This window comes from Hemitrygon akajei, chromosome 3 (assembly GCF_048418815.1).
Source record: "Hemitrygon akajei chromosome 3, sHemAka1.3, whole genome shotgun sequence".
Classification (NCBI taxonomy): Eukaryota; Metazoa; Chordata; class Chondrichthyes; order Myliobatiformes; family Dasyatidae; genus Hemitrygon; species Hemitrygon akajei.
Window position 1 is genome coordinate 28,920,722 of NC_133126.1, and position 24,017 is coordinate 28,944,738.

Here is a 24,017-nt window from a genome sequence, read left to right on the forward strand (position 1 = left end):
GCACCAGCGATCACCGATTGGGGTTCATTTCCAACCACTATGAGAAGTTTGTACTGTGGCCGCATGGGTTTCTTTCAGGTGTTCTGGTTTCCTTCCACGTTGCAAAAACATACGGGTTAGGGTAAGTAAGTTTTGGACAGGCTATGTTGGTGCTGGAAGCATGGCAAAAACTTGCCGCCTGCTCCCAGCGCATCCTCTGTGTGGTTGTCAACACAAACAAGGCATTTCACAGTATGTTTCGATGCGTAAATCACAAATAAAGCTAATCCTTTAAAATTATCTGCCATGGCTTTCCAGCTTAATTCACTCAGTCATATACAGGAACAATTAAATTAAATTCAGTGAAACAATCTGCCTAAAGAACTTAAACAGGACAAGCAGCATCGGTGAGAGGAGCGAAACTGTCAATGTTTCAAGTCAAAACTATGCATCAATAATTAAATTCACTGCACAGATTTCAAGTGATGGACAAACATTTGGTGGGGTGCAAGGGGAGCTCCTTCCCCCAACACAATTAGTGATGACAATTTGCTACTTTGCTTACAAAAGTGAAGCAAACCTTAGAACACAAGAAAACAGAAGTAGGCCAGTAAGCCCATCAAGCCTAGCTCACCATTCAAAGCAATACGAGGATGAGAAGCAATATGATAGAGGTAGATAAAATTATGAGAGGGATAAATTGTGTGGACAACCAGCAACATTTTGCCAGGGCAGAAATAGCTAAAATGTTTCAGATGAGTGGAGAAAAGTTTAGATGAGATGTCAGAGACATTTCTCAACACCCCCCCAAAAAAACAAGAAAGGTAGTGGCAAGTGCCTCGAATACACTACCAACAATGGTGGTAGAGATTTTAGGGGCATTTAAGGCACCTGGATGAAAGAAAAATCGAATTGCAAGAGGATATGTGGAAGGAAAGTGTTAGATTGATCCTGGAGTAGGTTAAAAGGTCGGCACAATATCAGAGGGTGAAAGGTCCCATGACGTTATGTGATTTACAGTTGATCAGCCCCAGGATTCAACTCTGCTACCTGTGCCAGTAACCACAGCTCACTTTTAAAACTTTATACTTCCATGATCTAGCTTCCTGGGAAATAGGGTTTCAGGGATTCAACACCATCCACCCCCTACCAAGAAGCATTTCCTTGACTTCTTAGTTTAAAACAATCACCCCTCCCCCTTTTCTAATAATATAGCTCCTCATTTGATGGTCTCCCACGAGTTACTCACAGGGCTATCAAAAGGAAACTGGACAGAAATGTAAACAGCAAGTAACTTTCCATGCCAAAGAGAATAGGACCAACAACCAATGGTATACAAAATTTATGAGGGGCACACATGAGGCAAATCAAGCAGATTGAGATAGACTAGAACTAAAGGTCACAGGGTAAGGGTGAAATCGGAATTTTTTCCACTAAGGTAATGCAAGTGTGGAATGAGCTGCCAGTGACGTGGTGGATGCGAATTCGATTTCAACATCAGAGCAAAGTTTGAGTAAGTACGTGGATGGGAGGAATATGGAGGACTATAATCCAGGTATAGGTTAATGGGACTAGGGAGAATACAGTCTGACATGGACTAGATGGGTCAAAGGGTCTGTTTCTGTGCTGTAGTGCTATATGACTATGTCCATTTTGCAGAGACAGTAGACTCAAAACAAGCCAAAAAAGCTTTCTCCTGTACCATTACAAATCTGCAATCTGCTTATTTTTGATACAAATCAGCCAGGTATAAAACTCCACGGAGCATTGTGTTCCTTCCAGTCACCCTCCCAACTGAACTCCTTGACTTGTATCCCACTGCACTAATAACATGTAGATAGCGAGTCTGTGCATGAACAGCAAACAATAAAAGCACAAACAATGAAACCATGAACAAAGAACCAAGAACATTTCTGCCTTATGTGCACAAACTTTTCTTCAAGAACCTCCTACTGCAGAGTACCCTAAAGCTACAAAAGTACAGCACGTAAAAACTTAACACTTAAATGTTGCCGGGAGAGTGGAATGCTAGCATGCAAGACACACAACGACAATATTCCCAGAGAACTGCGGAACTGTGCAGAACCAAAATTAAACATGGAATATCAAACAGTACAGCACAGGAACAGGTCCTTTGGCCACATCAGCTACAATTGTGATGCCAACTGAATTAATCTCATTGCCACAGACAGCTGTTGAAGCCAGGTCATTGTGTATATTGAAGTGGAGGTTGATAAGTTCTTGATTAGTAAAGGGCAGCTACAGGGAGAAGGCAGAAGGATGGGGTTGAGAAGGATAATAAATTGAATGATGGCAATTGGATGATCAAATGCCAGAGCACACTCAACGGGCCAAATGGCCTAATTCTGCTCCCGTTCTATGGCATTCAATTCCGGCCGCTGTCTGTGAGGAGTTTGTATGATCTCTGTGACCATGTGGATTTCTTCTGGATGCTCTGGTTTCTTCACACTTTCCAAAGACGTACGGTTAGGGTTTGTCAGTTGTGGGCATGCTACGTTGACATCAGAAGCACACTGAGACTTGCAGGCTACTCCAAGCACAATCCTTACTGGTTTAATTTGACACAAATGATACATTTCACGAAGTCTCAGTGTAGATTTGACAAATAAAACTAATCTCTCTCTTTAAACTATGTAAAGGACAGTTGGACAGGTACATTGGTTAGAAAGATTTAGATTATAGTCCAAACACCAGCAAATGGAACAAGCCTGCACAGGGCATTTTGATCACAATGGACCAATTGGGCCGAAAGGCCCGTTTCCAAGATGTACAACTCTAATACTACCTGATCTCTTGAATATTTCTACAATTTTGTTTTTAATACAGATTTCTAACATCTGCAGATTTTTGCTTTTCAAAAGCTGCCTATGTTGCCTTACCTATAGTCAGCCCAGTACAAACTTTCAAATTTGCAGCAAATTTTATTTGGGAATGCTCCAACGGAGCACCTGAAATGTGTTCTAAATACAAATGCAAGCAAGGAAAACTGATGATTCAGTCATCACAATATCACTGTCTTCACAAAAACCAGCTGCTACTTAACAGTGTCCACAGTAGAAAAAGATTAGTTTTATTTGTCTCATATACAGTGCTTCGAAGTATTCAACCCCCTGCCCCCCCAGCCCAGGTTTCACCTTTCATTATTTTACAACACTGAATCACGGTGGATTTAATTTGACTTTTGGTTCTGTCACTGATCAACAGAAAAAGACTCTTTAGTGTCAGAGTGAAAACAGAACTCCACATAGTGATCTAAATTAATTACAAATAAAAACACAAAATAATTGATTGCACAAGTATTCACCCCTTCAAATAAGACACAACAAATCATCACTGGTGCAGCCAATTGGTTTTAGAAGTCTCAATTAGCTAAATGGAGAACACCTGTGTGCTCCATTATTAAGGACCCCCAGCACCCAGGGCATGCCCTTTTCTCATTGTCACCATCAGATAGGAGATATAGAAGCCTGAAGGCACACACTCAGTGATTCAGAAACAGATTCTTCCCCTCTGCCATCCGATTCCTAAATGGACATTGAACCCATGAACACTACCTAACTTTTTTAATATACATTCCTATTTTTGCACAATTTTACTCTATTCTATATATAAATATATATATAATATATATTAATATATAAGAAAGAAATTTATTTATCTTTCTTCTATGTTATATACTGCATTGACCTACTGCTGCTAAGTTAACAAATTTCACAACACACACCAGTGATAATAAACCTGTAGGGTGTTTCAATTGATTGTAGTAAAAATACACCTGTTATCTGGCAGGTCCAACTTCAGGCGAGTCAGTATCCTGGCAAAAACTACACCACGAAGACAAAAATACAATTCAAGCAATTCCTCGAGAAGATTATTGAAAAGCACAAGTCAGGAGATGGATACAAGAAAATTTCCAAGTCACTGAATGTTACTCGGAGTACAGCTGAGTCAATCAAGAAATGGAATACGGCATAGCCGTATGTCTGCCTAGAACAGGCTGTCCTTAAAAACTGAGTGACCGTGCAAGAAGTGAGCGAGGCCACCAAGAGACCCATGATAACTCTGGAGGAGTTACAAGCTTCAGTGGCTGACAGGGAAGAGAATGCGCATACAATAACTGTTGCCCAGGCGCTTCACCAGTTGCAGCTTTATGGGAGAGTGGCAAAGAGAAAGCCACTGTTGGGGGGGGGGGGGGGGGGGGGAGAGAGTAGAACACATGAAATCTCAGCTGGAGTTTGCCAGAAGGCACGTGGGAGACTCTGAAGTCAGCTGGAAGGTGGTTCTATTGTCTGATGAAATCAAAATTGAGCTTTTTTGAGACTATACGCTATATTTGGTACAAACTAAACAATGAACATCTTCAAAACCACACCACCCTTACCATGCAGTATGGTGGGGCTGCATCATGCCGTGGGGATGCTACACTGCAGCAGACTCTGGAAGAACTGGGAAGGTAGAGGGTAAAATGATTGCAGCAAAATACAGGGAAATTCTGGAGAAAAACCTGATGCACTCTGCAAGAGAACTGGAATTTGAGAGAAGATTTGTTTTCCAACAAGCCCTCAATCCAATTTAGAATCTGTAGCTGGACTTGAAAAGGGCTGCTCACTCACGATCCCCATGCAATCTGACAGAGCTTGAGCAGTTTTGTAAAGAATGGGAAAAAATTGCAGTGTCCAGCTGTACAAAGCTGATAAAGACCTATCCATCCAGACTCAAAACTGTAACTGCTGCCAAAGGTGCATCTACTAAATACTTATTTGAAGGGGCAAGTAATTATGAAATCAATTATTTTATGTTTAATAACTGTAGCAAATTTAGATCACTTTGCAGAGATCTGTTTTCACTTTGACATGAAAGTCTTTTCTGTTGATCAGTGTCAAAAAATCCAAATTAAATCCACTGTGATTCAATATTGAAAAACAATAAAACCTGAAAACTTCAAGGGAGGGGGGTGAATACTTCTTATAGGCACTGTGGAAACACCAACCAAAACAGTAAAACACACTGTTTGCATCAACGATCAACAGTCCGAGGATTTGCTGGGGGCACACAGACTTCAAAGATGAGCTTTATCTTAAAAGTTTTGTTTTATTTGTCCAATACGTATTGAGAGAGTTACATGTGTTGCATGTGTCAATGACCACAGTTTGAGGATATGCTGGGGGCAGCTTGCAATGTTGTCACACTTCTAGCACCAATACAGCAGTCTCACAATTTACCAACCTTAACCAGTATGTCTTTGGAATGTGGGAGGAAACCAGAGCACCCAGCAGAAACCCATGCAGTCACGGGAGAATTCCTTACAGACAGCGGCGGAATTCAAAGCCAACCAGTAAATGCTGACGCTATAAAGCAATTGCGATAACTGCTAAACTGCTGTGCTGCCAACTAATTCATGGGGATTGCCCAAGGTTATGAAAGACTATTGAAATGTAAGTCGTTTTGGACCTCCTCAAATTCAACTGGCTGAAGCTGCAAATAACACTCATCCTCTCATTCTTACAGAGCAAAATAACAATGCGTCTTGCTGCAGAGTTACAACAAACCAGGGAGTATTACAACTTAACTTTTAGCTGGCATAAAAGCAAGCTACATTTCCACACAAGTCTGGCAATGTCTCATGTCAAGTTACAGTATTACTTGCTCAAGTTTACTGATGTTTAAAAACACGACTGGACTCAGGCTGTGCAAAACACATTGGTGAAAGGATTACCCGTTGAAAAGGCAGCTGGTTTAAATGTGCAGGCAAGATTACGACACCGTAACTGATGCTTGAGTGAACGTCAGAGCTGTAGACTCAGCCCTTCAGCCCACTACATCAACTCTGACACATTAATCCCATCTACACATGTCAGCTGCATGGCCATTTACGCATTGGTAATTGCATCCTCCAAATCTTCATTTTCATTATAACATTCAAGGTGATTATCAATACCTTCAAATTCTTCGTAGGTCCTAACCTGAAGTATTGCAATTGTTTCATTTTTACTCCCAGCTGTTTCTGCCATCTCCAAGCCTGAATAGTTGAAACCGCAGTGAACAAAATAATTCTAAATGGTCTTACTGCTTATTTCTTGCCAAATATCAGACACAAAAATCACAGCTTTTTGAATACAAACACACACAAATGACACCATTTAAAAGCCGTTCACTCGAAGCATAGCAGTGTTTAATGGCTATACAAGTTCATGCAACTGATGTTAGTTCAAAACAATTCAACAAGTCTCTTGTTCCAACTATGCAGCATAGTGTCCTAAATAAACAAATGGAGTCCCAGCTATTTTTTCAATTTGCTTTTGTTCTTTAAGAGTGGTCTCAAAAAAAGTGGCTGCCCCTATTAACCAATGGACCAATTAACCAGAATCCTCTGTGCATATAAATATACATGGCAAATAAACTTGATCCTTGATTGGCAATGAGACAATATCCCAGCAGTTGTACTGAAGGCATGTGCTCCAGAATTAGCTGTGCCTCGAGCCAAGCTGTTCCAGTACAGTTACAACACTGTCATCTACCCTACAATGTGGAGAATTGCCCAGAAAGCAGGGCAACTCCAATCAAACTAACCACTGATCCATCTGTCAGCTGTATCTCAAAGCCATGGAACACGTTGACAGCAGCATTTAACTCATGGATGACCTACTCACTGGACCCAGTCTGGGTTTCACCAGGTTACCCCAGCAACAAACTTTGAAGCTACGTAGCTACAAGCTACAAACCTTGGACCAGTAGCCAAATCTCTGAGGGGGAGGCACGCAGACTGACACAGATATCATTTGATCAAGTCAAGTCACTTTTATTGTCATTTCGACCATAACTGCTGGTACAGTACATAGTAAAAATGAGACAAAGTTTTTCAGGACCATGGTGTTACATGACACAGTGCAAAAACTAGACTGAACTACGTAAAAAAAAAAAACAACACAGAGAAAGCTACACTAGATTACAGACCTACACAGGACTACATAAAGTGCACAAAAACAGTTGCAGGCATTACAATAAATAATAAACAGGACAATAGGGCAAGGTGTCAGTCCAGGCTCTGGATATTGAGGAGTCTGATAGCTTGGGGGAAGAAACTTTTACATAGTCTGGCTGTGAGCCCAAATGCTTCGGAGCCTTTTCCCAGACGGCAGGAGGGAGAAGAGATTGTATGAGGGGTGCATGGGGTCCTTCATAATGCTGTTTCCTTTGCAGATGCAGCGTGTAGTGTAAATGTCCATGATGGCTGGAAGAGAGACCTCGATGATCTTCTCATGAAGTGTGGCATCAAGCCTTCAGTAAAACTGAAGTCAAAGTTCTAATTAAATTTATTATCGCAGTACATATATGTCACTATACACTACCTTGAGATTCTTTTACCTGCATACATTCTCAATAAAATGAAATATAATGGAATCAATATAAAACTACACACAGAGACTAATAACCAATGTGCAAAGACAATCTATGCCAATATATTAATAACAGAAATAGATAAATAAATAACAGAGAACATGAGTTATAGAGACCGTAAAAGTGAGTCCCAAGGTTGTAGTATCAATTCAGAGTTGATGGGCTTCATGCCCAGAAAAAATGAGGTAGGTATGAAGTCCCATCAGCTGGAGAAATACCTGGCATACAGGACAGGTAATGGTGGTTGCTGGAAGGCAATCACTTCTTTACCCCCCCCCCCCACCCCCCATCCCACGGCTGCAGGAGTTACTCAGGACAGAGCATGAGACCCAACCATCTTCAGCCACTTTAAAAGGTCAGAAGTGGGGATGTTCAATCATCAGTGAACAATATTCAATTTTATTCACAACTCCTCAGGAAATGGAGCAGTCCATTACTGCATGCAAAGAAAATTCAAGTGGCAAAAACCTTCAATCAATAGGTGCCAAGCAATAACATCACCAACATTCCAGGGAGAAGGCAGGAGAATGGGGCCGAAAGGGATAATCAGCCATGATGGAATGGTGGGGTAGACTTGATGGGCCAAATGGCTTAATTCTACTCTCATGTCTTATGGTCTTATTCTGAAGCTGTACAGGTTATAATTGGTCACATAGGTGTAACTGGGAGGCGTGGGCTCGTAGGGCCAGAACAGCCTGTTACCATGTTGCATTTCTAAATACGCAAAAATAGCTAGAGTACCAAAGCACAACCCCAAGAAACTACAGAGGGTTGTGGATACAGCACAGAAACCAGCCTCCCCCCACCATGGACCGACTACACTTCTCTTCACCTCGGTGAAGCAGCCAGTGTGATCAAATCCCCACCCACTCCAGACATCTTCTCTTCTCCCTCTCCCATCAGACAATAGATACGAAAGCCTGGAAGTACATTTTCCCAGGCTTATGGACAGCTTCTGCCACTTTCACACTTTAGGCTCGCCTGATATGTTAAGATAGACTCAACCTCGCAATCTACCTCATAATGGCCTTGCAATTACATACCGTCTACCTGCACTGTCACTGTGAAACTGTAACACTACTCTGCAATCTATTGTCCCTTTCACTTGTACTACACCAATACATTCATGCGATTAAATGATCTACATGGTTAGAAAGAATGATTAGCTTTATTTGTCATATGTACCGTACATAAAAAGTGAAATGTGTTGTTCATGTCAAGTCAAATCAGCAAGTATATTCAAGTGTCGCCACCCATCTGACACCAACACATGCCCACAACTTACTAATGCTAGCTGTATGTCTCTGGAATGTGGAAGGAAACCGGAGTGCCCGTAAGAAACCCATGCACAGTCAGTGGAAGAAACACAAACTCCTCACAGAGAGGGGAAGGAATCTATCCTCAATCTGATGTAAAGCATTGTAACCTACACTACTGTGCCACCCTGGATGGCATGGAAAAGACCTTTTTCCACTTTGTGCAAGACAATAATAAACCAAATTACTTTCAACAGTCAACAGCATTGTCATTGCACAGTCCCCCACCAGCAACATCCTGGGGTCATACTCAATTGAACCTGCAACAATTCAAGAGTAAACGGGACCTTTTCAGACCGGTAGGCAGTGACTAGTGGGGTACCGCAAGACTCAGTGCTGGGACCCCAGTTGTTTACAATATATATTAATGATTTAGACGACAGAATTAAATACAGCAACTCCAAGTTTGCAGATGACACGAAGCTGGGCAGCGGTGTTAGCTGTGAGGAGGATGCTAAGAGGATGCAGGGCGACTTGGATAGGTTAGGTGAGTGGGCAAATTCATGGCAGATGCAATTTAATGTGGATAAATGTGAGGTTATCCACTTTGGTTGAAAGAACAGGAAAACAGATTATTATCTGAATGGTGGCCGATGAGGAAAAGGAGAGATGCAACGAGACCTGGGTGTCTTTGTACACCAGTCACTGAAGGTGGGCATGCAGGTACAGCAGGCGGTGAAAAAGGCAAATGGTATGTTGGCATTCATAGCAAAAGGATTTGAGTACAGGAGCAGGGAGGTTCTACTGCAGTTGTACAAGGCCTTGGTGAGACCGCACCTAGAATATTGTGTGCAGTTTTGGTCCCCTAATCTGAGGAAAGACATTCTTGCCATAGAGCATATATGTCAAACTCAAGGCCCGCGGGCCGGTGAAATTATCTTTGGCCCGCGAGATAATATCTAATTACTATTAAAGCTGGCCCCAGTAATCGAAGCACCTATGGCGTATGATATGGCTAATACTGAGTTTATTCAGGTACCAGGTTTTCAGGGTTTTTAGTGTTTATTCGGCAGTCTTCTTCATAAGAAACGGAATTTGTAAAGTGAAACACTTTGTAGTTATAGCAGAGACTGAGACACATGAGAGCAGGCTGAAAAAACGGAGGCAACAAAAGCTGTGTTCGCACGCGTCCGACTGATCCGGCCCGCACGAAGCTGCATTTTGCTCAATCCGGCCCGTGACCTAAAATGAGTTTGACACCCCTGCCATAGAGGGAGTACAGAGAAGGTTCATCAGATTGATTCCTGGGATGGCAGGACTTTCATATGAAGAAAGACTGGATCGACTAGGCTTATACTCACTGGAATTTAGAAGATTGAGGGGGGATCTTATTGAAACGTATAAAATTCTAAAGGGATTGGACAGGCTAGGTGCAGGAAGATTGTTTCCGATGTTGGGGAAGTCCAGAACAAGGGGTGGACCAAGATGAGGAAAAACTTCTTTATACAGAGAGTGGTGAATCTGTGGAATTCTCTGCCACAGGAAACAGTTGAGGCTGGTTCATTGGCTATATTTAAGAGGAAGTTAGATATGGCCCTTGTGGCTAAAGGGATCAGGGGGTATGGAGAGAAAGCAGGTACAGGGTTCTGAGTTGGATGATCAGCCATGATCATACTGAATGGCGGTGCAGGCTCGAAGGGCCGAATGGCCTACTCCTGCAACTATTTTCTATGTTTCTAAGAGCTGGATATATTGTGTCATGTTACTCAATTAATGACACCCTAAGAATTTCCAGCAACAAGGTGCAAGTCAGGAGCTGATGGGATTTCTCCACTTACCTGAATAAGTTCAGTTCTAAAAACTCAAGAAACTCAACACCATCTGAGGCAAAGCTGCCATAAAACTACAAGATATAGAAGAAGAATTAGTACATTTGGCCCAACAAGTCTGCTCTGCCATTTCATCCTAGCTGATCCATTTTTCCTCTCAATCCCATACTCCTGCCTTTTCCTCAAACTTTCACAATGACTAATCAAGAACCTATCAACCTCCATCTTAAATACACCCAATGACCTGTCCTCCACAGATTCACCACCCTCTAGACCAGCACCCCTTCCACTATCAAACACATTAATTCCCTCCACCACCACGTACCTTGTACAAAATGCTAACTTCATCTGCTCAATGTCACTGCCAAAGGCAAAAGCTGCAGGCACACCATCACGGAGGCAAGAGTATAGATAGAGTAACTTCAAATGGGGTTTTCCCAGGGGTGGAAATTGAGGTCATAAATTAAGGATGAAAAGTGAAATATTAAGGGGAATCTGAGGGAGACCATCACTCAAGAGAGTGGTGAGAGTGTGGAACGAGTTGCATATTCAATTGTAACATTTAAGAGAAGTTTGGGTAAGTAATGGATGGGAGGAGTATGGGGGACTTTGGTCCAAATGGGGGCCGATGGGACGAGGCAGTTTGGCATGGACTAGATAGGCTGAAGGTTGCAGTATCTATGAAAGGCTCACCTGCAAGCCTCGCACCACCTGAATTTGAAATACTCAACGCTTAGGACAAAATGTGGTACTCACTCCACTAATGGAGGAATACAGTACTTTCTCAAGGGCTACTGGAGAGGGACAAATAAGTGCTGGCCTAATCCCAAAACAATGAAATCAATGTGACATACAGTAGGTACTGATAGATAGATAGATACTTTATTCATCCCCATGGGGAAATTCAACTTTTTTCCAATGTCCCATACACTTGTTGTAGCAAAACTAATTACATACAATACTTAACTCAGTAAGAAAATATGATATGCATCTAAATCACTATCTCAAAAAGCATTAATAATAGCTTTTAAAAAGTTCTTAAGTCCTGGCGGTAGAATTGTAAAGCCTAATGGCATTGGGGAGTATTGACCTCTTCATCCTGTCTGAGGAGCATTGCATCGATAGTAACCTGTCACTGAAACTGCTTCTCTGTCTCTGGATGGTGCTATGTAGAGGATGTTCAGAGTTTTCCATAATTGACCGTAGCCTACTCAGCGCCCTTCGCTCAGCTACCGATGTTAAACTCTCCATTACTTTGCCCACGACAGAGCCCGCCTTCCTTACCAGCTTATTAAGACGTGAGGCGTCCCTCTTCTTAATGCTTCCTCCCCAACACGCCACCACAAAGAAGAGGGCGCTCTCCACAACTGACCTATAGAACATCTTCAGCATCTCACTACAGACATTGAATGACGCCAACCTTCTAAGGAAGTACAGTTGACTCTGTGCCTTCCTGCACAAGGCATCTGTGTTGGCAGTCCAGTCTAGCTTCTCGTCTAACTGTACTCCCAGATACTTGTAGGTCTTAACCTGCTCCACACATTCTCCATTAATGATCACTGGCTCCATATGAGGCCTAGATCTCCTAAAGTCCACCACCATCTCCTTGGTCTTGGTGATATTGAGACGCAGGTAGTTTGAGTTGCACCATATCACAAAGTCCTGTATCAGTTTCCTATACTCCTCCTCCTGTCCATTCCTGACACACCCCACTATGGCCGTGTCATCAGCGAACTTCTGCACATGGCAGGACTCCGAGTTATATTGGAAGTCTGATGTGTACAGGGTGAACAGGACCGGAGAGAGTACGGTTCCCTGCGGCGCTCCTGTGCTGCTGACCACCGTGTCAGACCTACAGTCTCCCAACCGCACATACTGAGGTCTATCTGTCAAGTAGTCCACTATCCAATCCACCATGTGAGAGTCTACTCCCATCTCCGTTAGTTTGTGCCTTAAGATCTTGGGCTGGATGGTGTTAAAGGCACTAGAGAAGTCAAGGAATGTAATCCTCACAGCACAACTGACCCCATCTAGGTGAGAGAGTGATTTGTGCAGCAAATACGTGATAGCATCCTCCACTCCCACCTTCTCCTTATACGCAAACTGAAGAGGATCCTGGGCGTGCCTGGTTTGTGGCCTCAGATTCTGTATTATCAGCCGCTCCATGGTCTTCATCACGTGCGACGTCAAGGCAACAGGTCTGAAGTCATTCAACTCCTTTGGTTGTGGTTTCTTCGGTACCGGGACAATACAGGATGTTTTCCACTGTCTGGGATCTTAACCCATCAATCTGCTCCAAACACCATTTTAAAAACTTCACCTTTGTGGCATACTGTATCTCAATACTATACAGAAAATGTTGTAAGTACAAACATTTAACGGAAGTGGTTATTTTCATGACCCACTGAAAGCTTTAAAAAAAACTCCCATTTCATTTTCATTAACAAATTTCACAATCCAACTCCTGTAGCAAGGTTTCCCTCCCAAAATAACATGCAGTTTTACACAACCTCAGGACATCCCAAATTGCCTTAATGTCACTTCACCCAGGACACGCCCTCTTCTCACTGCTACCATCACGGAGAAGGTACATGAACCTGAAGATACTGTCAATTTTGTAGGAACATCTTCCTGCCCTCCACAATCATATTTCTGAACAGGTCATGAACTCTACCTCACCACTCATTCCCTTAATCCCTTGGTCCACTCTCCATTCCTATCAGAATGTTTTTTCAGCCTTTACATCTATCACCTCCCAGTTTCTCACTTCATTCTCCCCCGCCCTCCATCAGCCACTCACCACCCTCCCTCACCTGGTCTCACCTATCCCCATCCAGCTTGCATGCCTTCCCTCCTCCCATCTTCTTATTCTTGCTTTCTAGTTCTACCAACTGTCAACTACTTAGTCATCTCCTAGATGTTCCCTGATCTGTTGAATTCCTCCAGCATTTTGTGTGTATTAACTCAATACTTTGCTATCTTTTTGCAATACTTATTTTTTCATATATTTCTTATTATATTTCTCCGGACTCTGGATTGGGGATTGCCAAACGTTATGTGGATTTTCTGGTGTAGTCTGTTTTGTCATATGCTTTTGTGATATCATTCTGGAGGAACGTTGTCTCATTTTTTAACTGCATTGCATTTGTGGTTTCCAAATGGCAATAAACTGAATCTGAATTATAACCGTGATTTTTATGCACTGCACTATACTGCTGCTGCAAAACAACAAATTTCACGATGTATGTCAGTAATAATAAACCCGATTCTAATTCACTTCTCAAGTGTGGTCATTTTCAAAATGTGCACAAGATCGCATCTCCTCAGTTAAAGACACGAGTTGGTTGGCAGCAGGGTCAACCTGGGATGAAGCACAATCATGCTCACTGTCAGTGGGTCAAGGGTCAGTGGAAACATTTCAAGAATTGCAACTCTGTAATGTATGTGTATGCCTCAATATTCTGAGCACGCTAACCTTTACAGGTATCATGTTTTATAAGCTAAACTGTAACAGACACAACATTTTAGGAACAACTTCTTCCCCTCCAGATTTCCAAATGGCCAATGAACCATGAATGATACCTCAGTATTTTATTGCTCTTTTTGCACTTGTTTAATTTATATTATTTACACCATTTATATGTACATAGTGCATAACGTGCAAAAAAATCATATACTATATATAGATAAATTATAATTATACAAAATTGTATGCATTGTACTATATTGCTACCTCAAAATAATAAATTTCACGACATACGTCAGTGATAATAAACCTGATTCTGACAGGATCTCTTTATAACCAGAGCAGCAATTACCAAGACATCTTTTTGATATGATGACACGCAGTTAGCTGTAAATAACTCCGTGTGTATATATAACCCTAGCTAAAATACCTCCCTATAAAATTTAGGCATTTCACTCCTCCCAGCCCCAGGCTATGAAATTCAGTATTTAGGAAATTTAGCGGCCTCCATTTTTCATGTTCCCCATCCCCCTCGATAAGCACCAACAGCTGCAGGGTAATCCTGAGACTTCCAGCTGCAGCTTCCCTGCCAATCTACATCAAGACCATTCACCACTTTAGAACAGCAGGGATGAGCACAACTCAACTGACTGAAACTCTCCTCGCATCAAGAACCCCTGTTCAGAGATGGGAAATGCAGTCAGGACTCTGTACCCACTAACTGCACACATCTGCTATAGTCCAAGGAGAACACCATTGAGTTCAGTGGATTTAAACATAATCAATTTATCCATAAACAGCAGCATTCTTACTGCAACATTGCTACAAGAACACAGAACAGTACAACCAGTACAGGCCCTTCAGCCCACAATCTTGTGCTGGCTCCTTAACCTATTCTAAGATCAATCTAACTCATCACTCCTACATTGCCCTCCATTTATCTTTCACCCATGTGCCTATCTAAGAGTTTCTCAAATGTCCCAAATATATCTGCCTTTACTACCACCACAGCAGCATATTCCACCAACCCACCACAAACTGCATACAGGGTCTACCTCAGACATCCCGCCTATACTTTCCTCCAATCATCTTAAAAAGTCATGCCCCCACATGATAGCCATATCCACCCTTGGATAAAAGGTGCTTGGGGTTCATTTGATCTATGTCTCTTAGCATCTTGTACACCTATATCAAGTCACCTCTTACCCTCCTTCACTTCAAAGAGAAAAGCCATAGCTCGCTCAACCTACCCTCAAAAGACATGCTCTCTAATCAAGGCAGAATCCTGGTAAATGTCATCTGCACTCTTTTTAAAGCTTCTACATCCTTCCTATAATGAGCCAACCAGAACTGAATACAATATTCTAGTGCGGTCTAACCAACGTTTTATAGAGTTGCAATATTACCTCGTGGTTCTTGAATTCAATCGCCCGACTAATGAAAGCCAACACAACATACACCTTCCCAACAACCCTATCAACTTTGGGGGAATCTAGGAATATGGTCCAAGGGCCTCTCTGTTCTTTCATACTGCTAAGAATCCTGCCATTAACTCTGTATTCTGCCTTCAAGTTCAGCCTTCCAAAGTGAACCACATTACACTCTTCCATATTGAACTCCAGCTGCCACTTCTTAGCCCAGTCAGCATCCTATCAATGTCCTGTTGTAATCTACAACACTTGCATGATCCACAGTTCCACCAACCTTCAAATCGTCGGCAAACTTACTAATCAGAAAGAAAGCCATACCTTTGCCCTCTCTCTCTTTGAATACGTTTGTAGCTGTTATTTGCATCACTTCCTTCTGTTTGTACATAACCAGTTCTGAATTTGAATTCAATGCTTGATTATAAAATCTTTATAGAAATCTTCAGCAGAAAGTACACAAATAGCAATCTAACTTACCCCACCTCCCCCTTTGTCCAGATCTCAGCAACTATTTTTCAATCATTAATTTCCTTTAACTTCCTTTATTCTTTGGTCAAGGCTTGCCAATTCATCAGTGCACAGCACTGGGAAGGAAAATACTTGCCTGCAGCACCCTCTTTTGCAGCTCCACGTAGAAGGCACCAGTGTAAAAGTTCAATATAGTACACCTAGGTACAGAGCAGGATAGTGTGAGCTGAATGCAGAGTGAAGCTCCCCTACATTGCCCTGCTCTGGGAACGTGCAATAGGACAACAGAGAGAGTGGATGAGGAGAGGGCTGTTAATAATGGGACTCTTGACCAGAGAGCACAGCTCAGAATACAGGGATGTTCCTTTAGAACAGAGATGAGGAGGAATTTTTTAGCCAAAGGGTGGGTGAATCTGTGGAATTCGTTGCCACAGGCAGTTGTAGAGGTCAAGTCATTGGGTATATTTAAAGTGGAGACTGACAGATTCTTGATTAGTAAGGGTGTCAAAGGTTACAGAGAGAAGGCAGGGGAATGGGGTTGAGAGGGATAATAAATCAACTGATCGAATGGCAGAGGAGACTCGATGGCTAAATGGCCTAATTCTGCTCCTGTCTTATGGTTAAACACAGTAAAGCTCCCTTCACCTATTTTCAGTGAGTACTGCCTCTTGGTGCGTCTCCCTGCACTTTCTCTGGAACACTGCAGAATACAGAACATAGAACAGTGCAGTACAGTACAGGCCCTTCGGTCCATGTATATTTAAAGATACAGTGCTGACCAGGCCCTTCCAGCCCTATGAGCAGAGTTACCTAGCAACCCACCTATTTAATCCTAGCCTAATCACAGGACAATTTACAATGACCAACCAACCATCTTTGGACTGTGGAAGGAAATTGGAACACCCGGAGGAAACCCATGGTCATGGGAGGAACATACAAACTTCCTTACAAAGGACTGGAATTGAACTCCAAACTCCGACACCCTGAACTGTAATAATGTCATGGTAACCGTCACACTACCATGCTGACTTTTAAATTTACTCCAAGATCAATCTAACCCTTCCTTCCCATGTAGCCCTCCATTTTTCTTCATCGATGTGCCTATCCAAGAGTTCCTTTAATGTCCCTAATGTAACAAATCAGTGTTTTTGAAATGTGGTGCTATAGACAAATGTTTAAGACTACCTGGGTAGAGAAAGTTTCAAATGAGAGGGTTTTGTCCGAATTTGATAGACCACGGACATTGCTGCAGAAGATTATGAAGTTATAAGTTGCTTATTTTGGACATGTTACTCAGAGAGATAACATCTTGTCGGACTTGCTATATGGAAAGGTAGAGGGGAAGAAAGGAAGAGGAAGGCAAAGAACAAGGTGGCTGGATAACATCAAGGATTGGACCAAGCTGGACAAGACTAGGGATGTTGTGGACAAGTGTCAGGACAGAGCGGCATGGAGGAAAATCATCCGCCAACTGGAAATTCCAGATGTGACCTAACGACAATGTATCTGCCTGTACCACCACCCTTGGCAGCATGTACCACTATATTTTGAGTTCTGTTTTCCTTTTCACAACTTCAACATACTTGTGTATGGAACAATCTGTCTGAATGGAACACAACTAGAAGCTTTTCACTGTTTTTGGTACACTCACATGCAGAAGCAACACAGATTAGACAAACTCCTACTACCCAGTCTTTTCACAATCCCAGTGCTGGGACATTATTGTTTAGAGATAAAGATCAAGTGATTACCACACACACAATGGCAGAGGAACACCAGTCACTGAACTGACACCCTGAACACAGAGGAACTGAGACCCTCAGCAGTCCTGAAGTGTCGCAGCCCAAAACATCGATTATTTATTCCTCTCCAAACACATCGCCTGACCAGCTGAATTCCTCAAGTGTTGTGTGCTATGTTGCTCTAGATTTCCAGTATCAGCAGAATCTCTTGTATGTGTAAGATAAAGTGATTAGAATCAGAATCAAATGTAATATCACCAGCATATATCATGAAATCTGTTAACTTACAGCAGCAGTACAATTCAATACATAATATATACAAAAGAAAAAACTGAGCTACCTTAAATATATGTCAATTAAATAGTTAAGTTAAAATAAGTAGTGCAAAACAACATAAATATGTAAACAACATAAACATAAGTATGAGGTAGTGTTCATGGGTTCAATGACCATTTAGAAATCGGATGGCAGGCAGGCGGGGGTGAGGAAGAAGCTGTTCCTGAATTGCTGAGCGTGTGCCTTCAGGCTTTTGTACCTCCTTGCTGATGGCAAGCATGAAGAGGGCATTGTCTGGGTGGTGGGGATCCTTAATGATGTGATGCACTATCAATAACTCCAAAAGACTGGAAGTAGAGTAAATACTGAAAGGCTTTTATTAGTAGTAAAACGGAGCACGTCCATGCTGGATGACTGTGGGAGGAGCAGTGACACAATCACCTTTATCCAGGGGTCTGTGGGAGGAGCCACAGGAGCAGTCAGCAGAGGGGCGTGTTCAGACAGGTATACATGATTTACCACATGATGGATGCCACCTTCCTAAGGCACTACTCCTTTAGCTTTGTCACATGAATAAACGAAACATACAGTGAAACATATTGTATGTATCAAATCAAATCAGTGAGGATCATGCAAGTGTCTCCATGCTTCCAACACCAGCACAGTATGCCTACAACTCACTAACCCTAATACATACATTTTAGGTACGTAGGAGGAAACCAGAGCACCCAGAGTAGACTCATGCAGTCACAAGGAAAATGTACAAACTCCTTACAAACAGCAGCAGGAATCAAACTCCGATCAGTGATCACTGAGTTAACCACTACGCTACCGTGCGCGGTAAAGCTCCCTCAACGCTGCCCCGTCACATTCCCAAGGCAGAGAGAGCACAGATTAGATACCAAACAGATCTCCTAAATACTGTATATCATCCCATCAAACTCTCTCAGGGCAGAGGCACCACAGGTTAGATACAGAGAAAGTGTTTTTTTTACACTGCCACTGGCAATAACTGTTACTTTAGGAATCAGGTATGCATTTCAAGAGAATAAACAGAAGACGTGGGTGGGGAGAATTACCTACAGTAGTTAATCATTTTCTTTAAAGCACAAAATTCAAATTGCATATATGTACTCCCCTGTGTGCACAATTAGTCATCAGAAAACATTTTAGGAATTAGAACTTCCAACTATTGCATGTCTGAACTTCTCAAAACTACTGCTTTTTAAAAACCCACCCCCAACAACTGCCTATCCCCCACCCCCACATCTATTTTACCCCTGGCAAATGCATAACATAACACACCTTCAACAAAAGCTGCCAGCACAATCCTGAATGCAGATGGGTTTTTTTTATTTTAAAGGCAGCATGAGCCCAGACAAGTTGGAAAAATACCTCTGTAGGTTGGGCTACTCACCAGATGTTGCATTGTCCTGGTCCCAGGCTTCCAATATTAATGTGTATGATCTCTGAGAAGGGAAGGAAAAGAGAATTAGCAAGGATCAAAACCCATGGCATACCGAGTTATGACCAAGCCTCACCATCCAAGCCACACACCATTCTGACTTGTAATTTAAACTCAAGAAGTTCTGTACATGGAAACACACACGAAGCACTGGAGGAATTCAGCAGGTCAGGCAGCATTTATGGAACAGAATAAATAATTGACACTTTGGGCCAAGACCCTTTATCATTACTTGCAATCGTATTGCTGTTCTTTCACTTTCACTGGGCTAAAACCCCAGAACTCCTTCCCTAGCAGCACTGTGGGTGTACTCTCACTTAAATGATGCAGAGGTTCAAGAAGACAGCTCACCACCACCACAACTAGTGATGGGTAATTTAAACACTGGCTCAGCCTATTAAATCCACTTTCCCTTGTATATGGAGAGCCATACATGCTGAATTAGTCACGCTGTCTTCATTAGTGCTTGTTACTAGCCATCAGAGTCAAGTTTGTCAAACATGTATAAAGTATTCCTACAAGCCACACATCATCCTGTCTTGCAAATATATCACCGTTCCTTCACAATCGATGGTTCAAAATCAAGGAACTCCCTCCCTAACAGCATTTTGGTATATCCACACCTCAACTACTACAATGGCCTCTAGGGCAATAAACTATTTAGTTAACCACCCCAAACCCCTCTATTACCACAGTCACTCACTGTACTGTAAGCTATATTTCATAATGCTGTATACATTAGAAATGCATGGCATTTGTGTATACTTCATTTCATATCTGTACTTTAACCTCCAAGTTTATTTTTTTGTAATTCTTTATTCTTACAAAACCCATTTTTACTGGGCGTCTATTGAAACACAGTTCATTAGCTCTGAACTAACTGCCACTGGACTCAGCACTGAGAAAACCACCTGTGTCTAAGATCAGTATAACTTGGGGTCCCATCAAAATCGGGAAGTTCGGATGTTCCCACCACCCACACCCCAATCTGAGTGAATACTGTGTAAATATTGCCCACTTGCATGTTGTAAAGGTGGTGTATTTATGAATGTCAACTTAAACTGTTATTAAAGAAAAAGATAGATAAAAACAAAAGGGCTCATTACAATTAAAACAGTCAAATCTTCACAAGCTTGGAGTGCAGATCTTCCAAAAGCTGGATGTGTCCATTTCACTCATGGTACCAACTCCTATTCACCGATCACCAGTAGAATTTCCCATCTTGGACTCCATCGAATTGTGCATTCCAGCTGGATCGAACCCTACGGCCGGTTCCCTCGAGCCTCTTCTCTCTCCATCTTCCGCAGAAAAGACCTCAATCCACCCTAGCATCCACCACAAAACCTCTGCCTAGTTTTCTCTAGAACCTTCTCTAAATTCCACCACCCTCATTGGCTGACTCAACATTCCAAAACTGACACAACCCCTCATCTTTAACAGTAACCCAAACACTGCTTCTACAGAAATTAACTATCTTACACATTAGCAGTAAAATCTTAACCAGGGCATTACACTCATGTAATTTTATAAATCTCCAATATATGCAAACGTATGTGGCAAACAAAGTTGACCCTTGAAACTTACTGATGCACATCTCTCCATCGATACTTACAGAAAAATGATCAACTCATGATCACATTGCTGCTTGTGGAGTTCAGGATCGATAAACATCTAGATCCACAAGACCATAAGATACAGAGCAGAATTAGGCCAATCAGCCCATTGAGTCTGCTTCACCATTTCATAATGGTCGATTTATTTTCTCTCTCAACCCCATTCTCCTGCCTTCTCTCCATAACCTTCAACATCCTTACCAATCAAGAACCTATCAACCACTGCTTTAAATACACCTAATGACTTGGCCTCCACTTCCATCTTGGCAATGAATCCCACAGATTCGCCACCCTCTGCCTAAAGAAATTTAACCTCATCTCTGTTTCCAAGGAACGTCCTTGTATTCTGAGACCGTGCCCTCTGGTCCTGGACTACTCCACTACTGGGAAAATCCTCTCATGTCCAATTTATCTAGGCCTTTCATATTTGAAAGATTTCAGTGAAAACAGAGCCATCTCACAATTCTCACACATTAACCCTTTCATTTCCAGGATCATTCTCGTATACAGTACATCCTCTGGACTCTCTTCAATGCCATCACATCCTTTCTTCGATAAAGGGCTTAAAACTTGTCATATACAGTGAATAAAACTTATCCTTGATCTTTAAGGATTAGCAACAAAGTACTGGCTCAACCTGCAAAGCCCATATCCCTTGAATAAACATCTTTTAAAAAAACTCACAGCAGTGTTTTAATTTTCCTAACATCCTGGCCTACACACATCTCTCAAACGACACTTCAGAAAAATGATCTGATCATTATCACTGTTGCTCGTGGAGTTCAGGATCAATAAACATTGATCCACGCAAGACGAAACCAGTAGCTTTGAAAGGTCATCAGACCGAAATGCCAACTGGGCCTCTTCTCCGGCGCTGTTCATTATGAAAATTCTACCACTTTCTTATCCGTTTAAGTCAGTTTTCTGCTCACCCTCAAAAGGGGCTTGGTCAGGTGGGTCTCACTGAAAACAGTCAGCATGTTGGGTTCAGCTCATCTATGTCATTAGCACTGTTGGCCAACTCAATAGATCACTCCTAACCTTGGGACTCTAAAATCTGGCTACTCATTTAAAAAATAATGGGTGCTGCTGATTAATTCTTCCTCTCAAGCTCCATCAACAAGTCTACAACAGACTCAGACAGGAGGATAAGCAAACCACCCTCACTCCTCCCCAGAGGGACGAGGTTTGAAGTTCCTACCCCTGCCAAACTAGCCACGTTCACTACACATCATGGTGCATAATTACAGTACTCTTGCATTTCAACAGAAAATTCTATGCATTTTTTGGTAAGGAACTAAATTAACCTTTTCTGCTAATAGAGTGAGGGCATAATGTTAAGGTGATTGGAGGAAAATATCAGTGGAGATGCCAGAGGTAGGGGGTTCCCCCCCCCCCCCACAGAGTGATGGTACATGGAACACCCTCCCAGGGGTGGGGGTAGAGGTGGACATTCACAGATATTTAAGAAGCACATGGATGAAAGAAAAATGAAATATGGGAGGGAAGGATTTGATTGACTTAGATTAGGTTAAAAGGTCAGCACTGCCTGCAAGGAGTTTGTATGTTCTCCCCATGACCATGTAGGTTTCCTACAGGTGCTCCTGTTTCCTCCCTCTGTCCAAAGACATACCGGTTGGTAGGTTATCTGGTCATTGTTAACCGTCCCATGATTAGGCTCGGGGTTGATGGGCAGGGAGGCACAAAGAGCTGAAAGGGCCTACTCCACACTGTATCTCAATAAAATAAACTACTTAATAGATGCCCTCGTGTACCAAACATCCTGTACTGTGCTGTAATGCTCCAGGTTCTATTTAAAATAATTTCTGTCTACTTCCACCATTTCCCCAGGCAGCCTCATCCATGGGCAGTACACACAATCTCTGAAATTGTTTGAACCGACACCCCTTCTACAACTGGCTTAATATTTAAACTCTGGTCAGGGGATAAATCTCCACTATTGTAATCCCTGAATTTTAATCTAATCCAGATTGGTACCCCATTGTGACAGAGGCTGCTGCTCTCAGGAACACTGCCCTCCTGACGAAAATCCTGGGCGACATGGTAAAGCAGCAATTAGCATATCACTTTACAGCACCGGCTTTCATCAATCAGAATTCAATTCCTGCCGCTGACTGTAAGGAGTCTATCCTTCCCGTGACCACATGGGTTTCCTCTGAGAGCTGTGGTTTCCTCCCACATTCCAAAGACGTACAATTAGAGTTAGTAAGTTGTGGGCATGCTCTATTGGCACAGGAAACATGGTGAAACTTGTGGGCTGCCAACACAATCCTTGCTGATTTGATTTTTGACACAATACACTATGTTTTGCTGTTTCAATGCATATGTGACAAATAAAGCTAACCTTTAGGATTTGAACTAAAACTCTTTCTTCCTACTCTTGTTATTTTCAATGAACAGGAAAAATATTGTGCGGCAGTAACAAAATAGATTCAAGATCATCCACTGCACTGAACAATCCTGCCAACAATGATCAGAGGGACCCAATCATTTAGATGTTGGAGGAGCATTGACCTGTCCCCAGGACGAGCATGCCAGTGTCATCACAAAGACGACAGTGTAAGCTTGGCATGCAATGTGACAAACTTCTACAGATGTACAGTACAGAGTATCCTGACTGGTTGCATCATGGACTGGTATGTAAACCCCAATGCCCCAAAACAGAGAAGACTACAAAAGGTGGTGGATTCAGCCCAGTTCATCACAGGCAAAGCCCTCCCCACTACAGACAGTCCCCGGGTTATGAACAAGTTCCGTTCTTGAGCCCGTCTTTAAGTCGGATTTGTACGTAAGTCGGAACAGGTATATCCGGTATTATTTAGCATCAGTTAGTCAAACATTTGTCTTAGTATATAGTATACATTTTACCTTTCTATGCATATAACATTTAAGAAATGTATGTACTGTATTTCAATAATTAAATCACTGCGTTGCTTAGTAATAATTGTAGCTTTCATCGGCAGAGACTTTCACATGCTCCATTATTCTCACTTTATCCTTTAAAATTGTTCCGATTGTTGACCAACTGTAGCCTAACGCATTTCCAATGACCAATG

The 24,017-nt window shown here is 42.2% G+C and overlaps 1 protein-coding gene across 1 annotated transcript in view; it reads right to left on the reverse strand.

The window, feature by feature from the left end:
- Nucleotides 1-24,017, reverse strand: part of LOC140724802 (protein jagged-2-like) — a 258,587-nt gene that overhangs the window by 142,666 nt on the left and 91,904 nt on the right. The window contains 1 exon segment of the mRNA XM_073039432.1: nucleotides 19,280-19,331. Coding sequence (XP_072895533.1) covers nucleotides 19,280-19,331 — 52 coding nt within the window.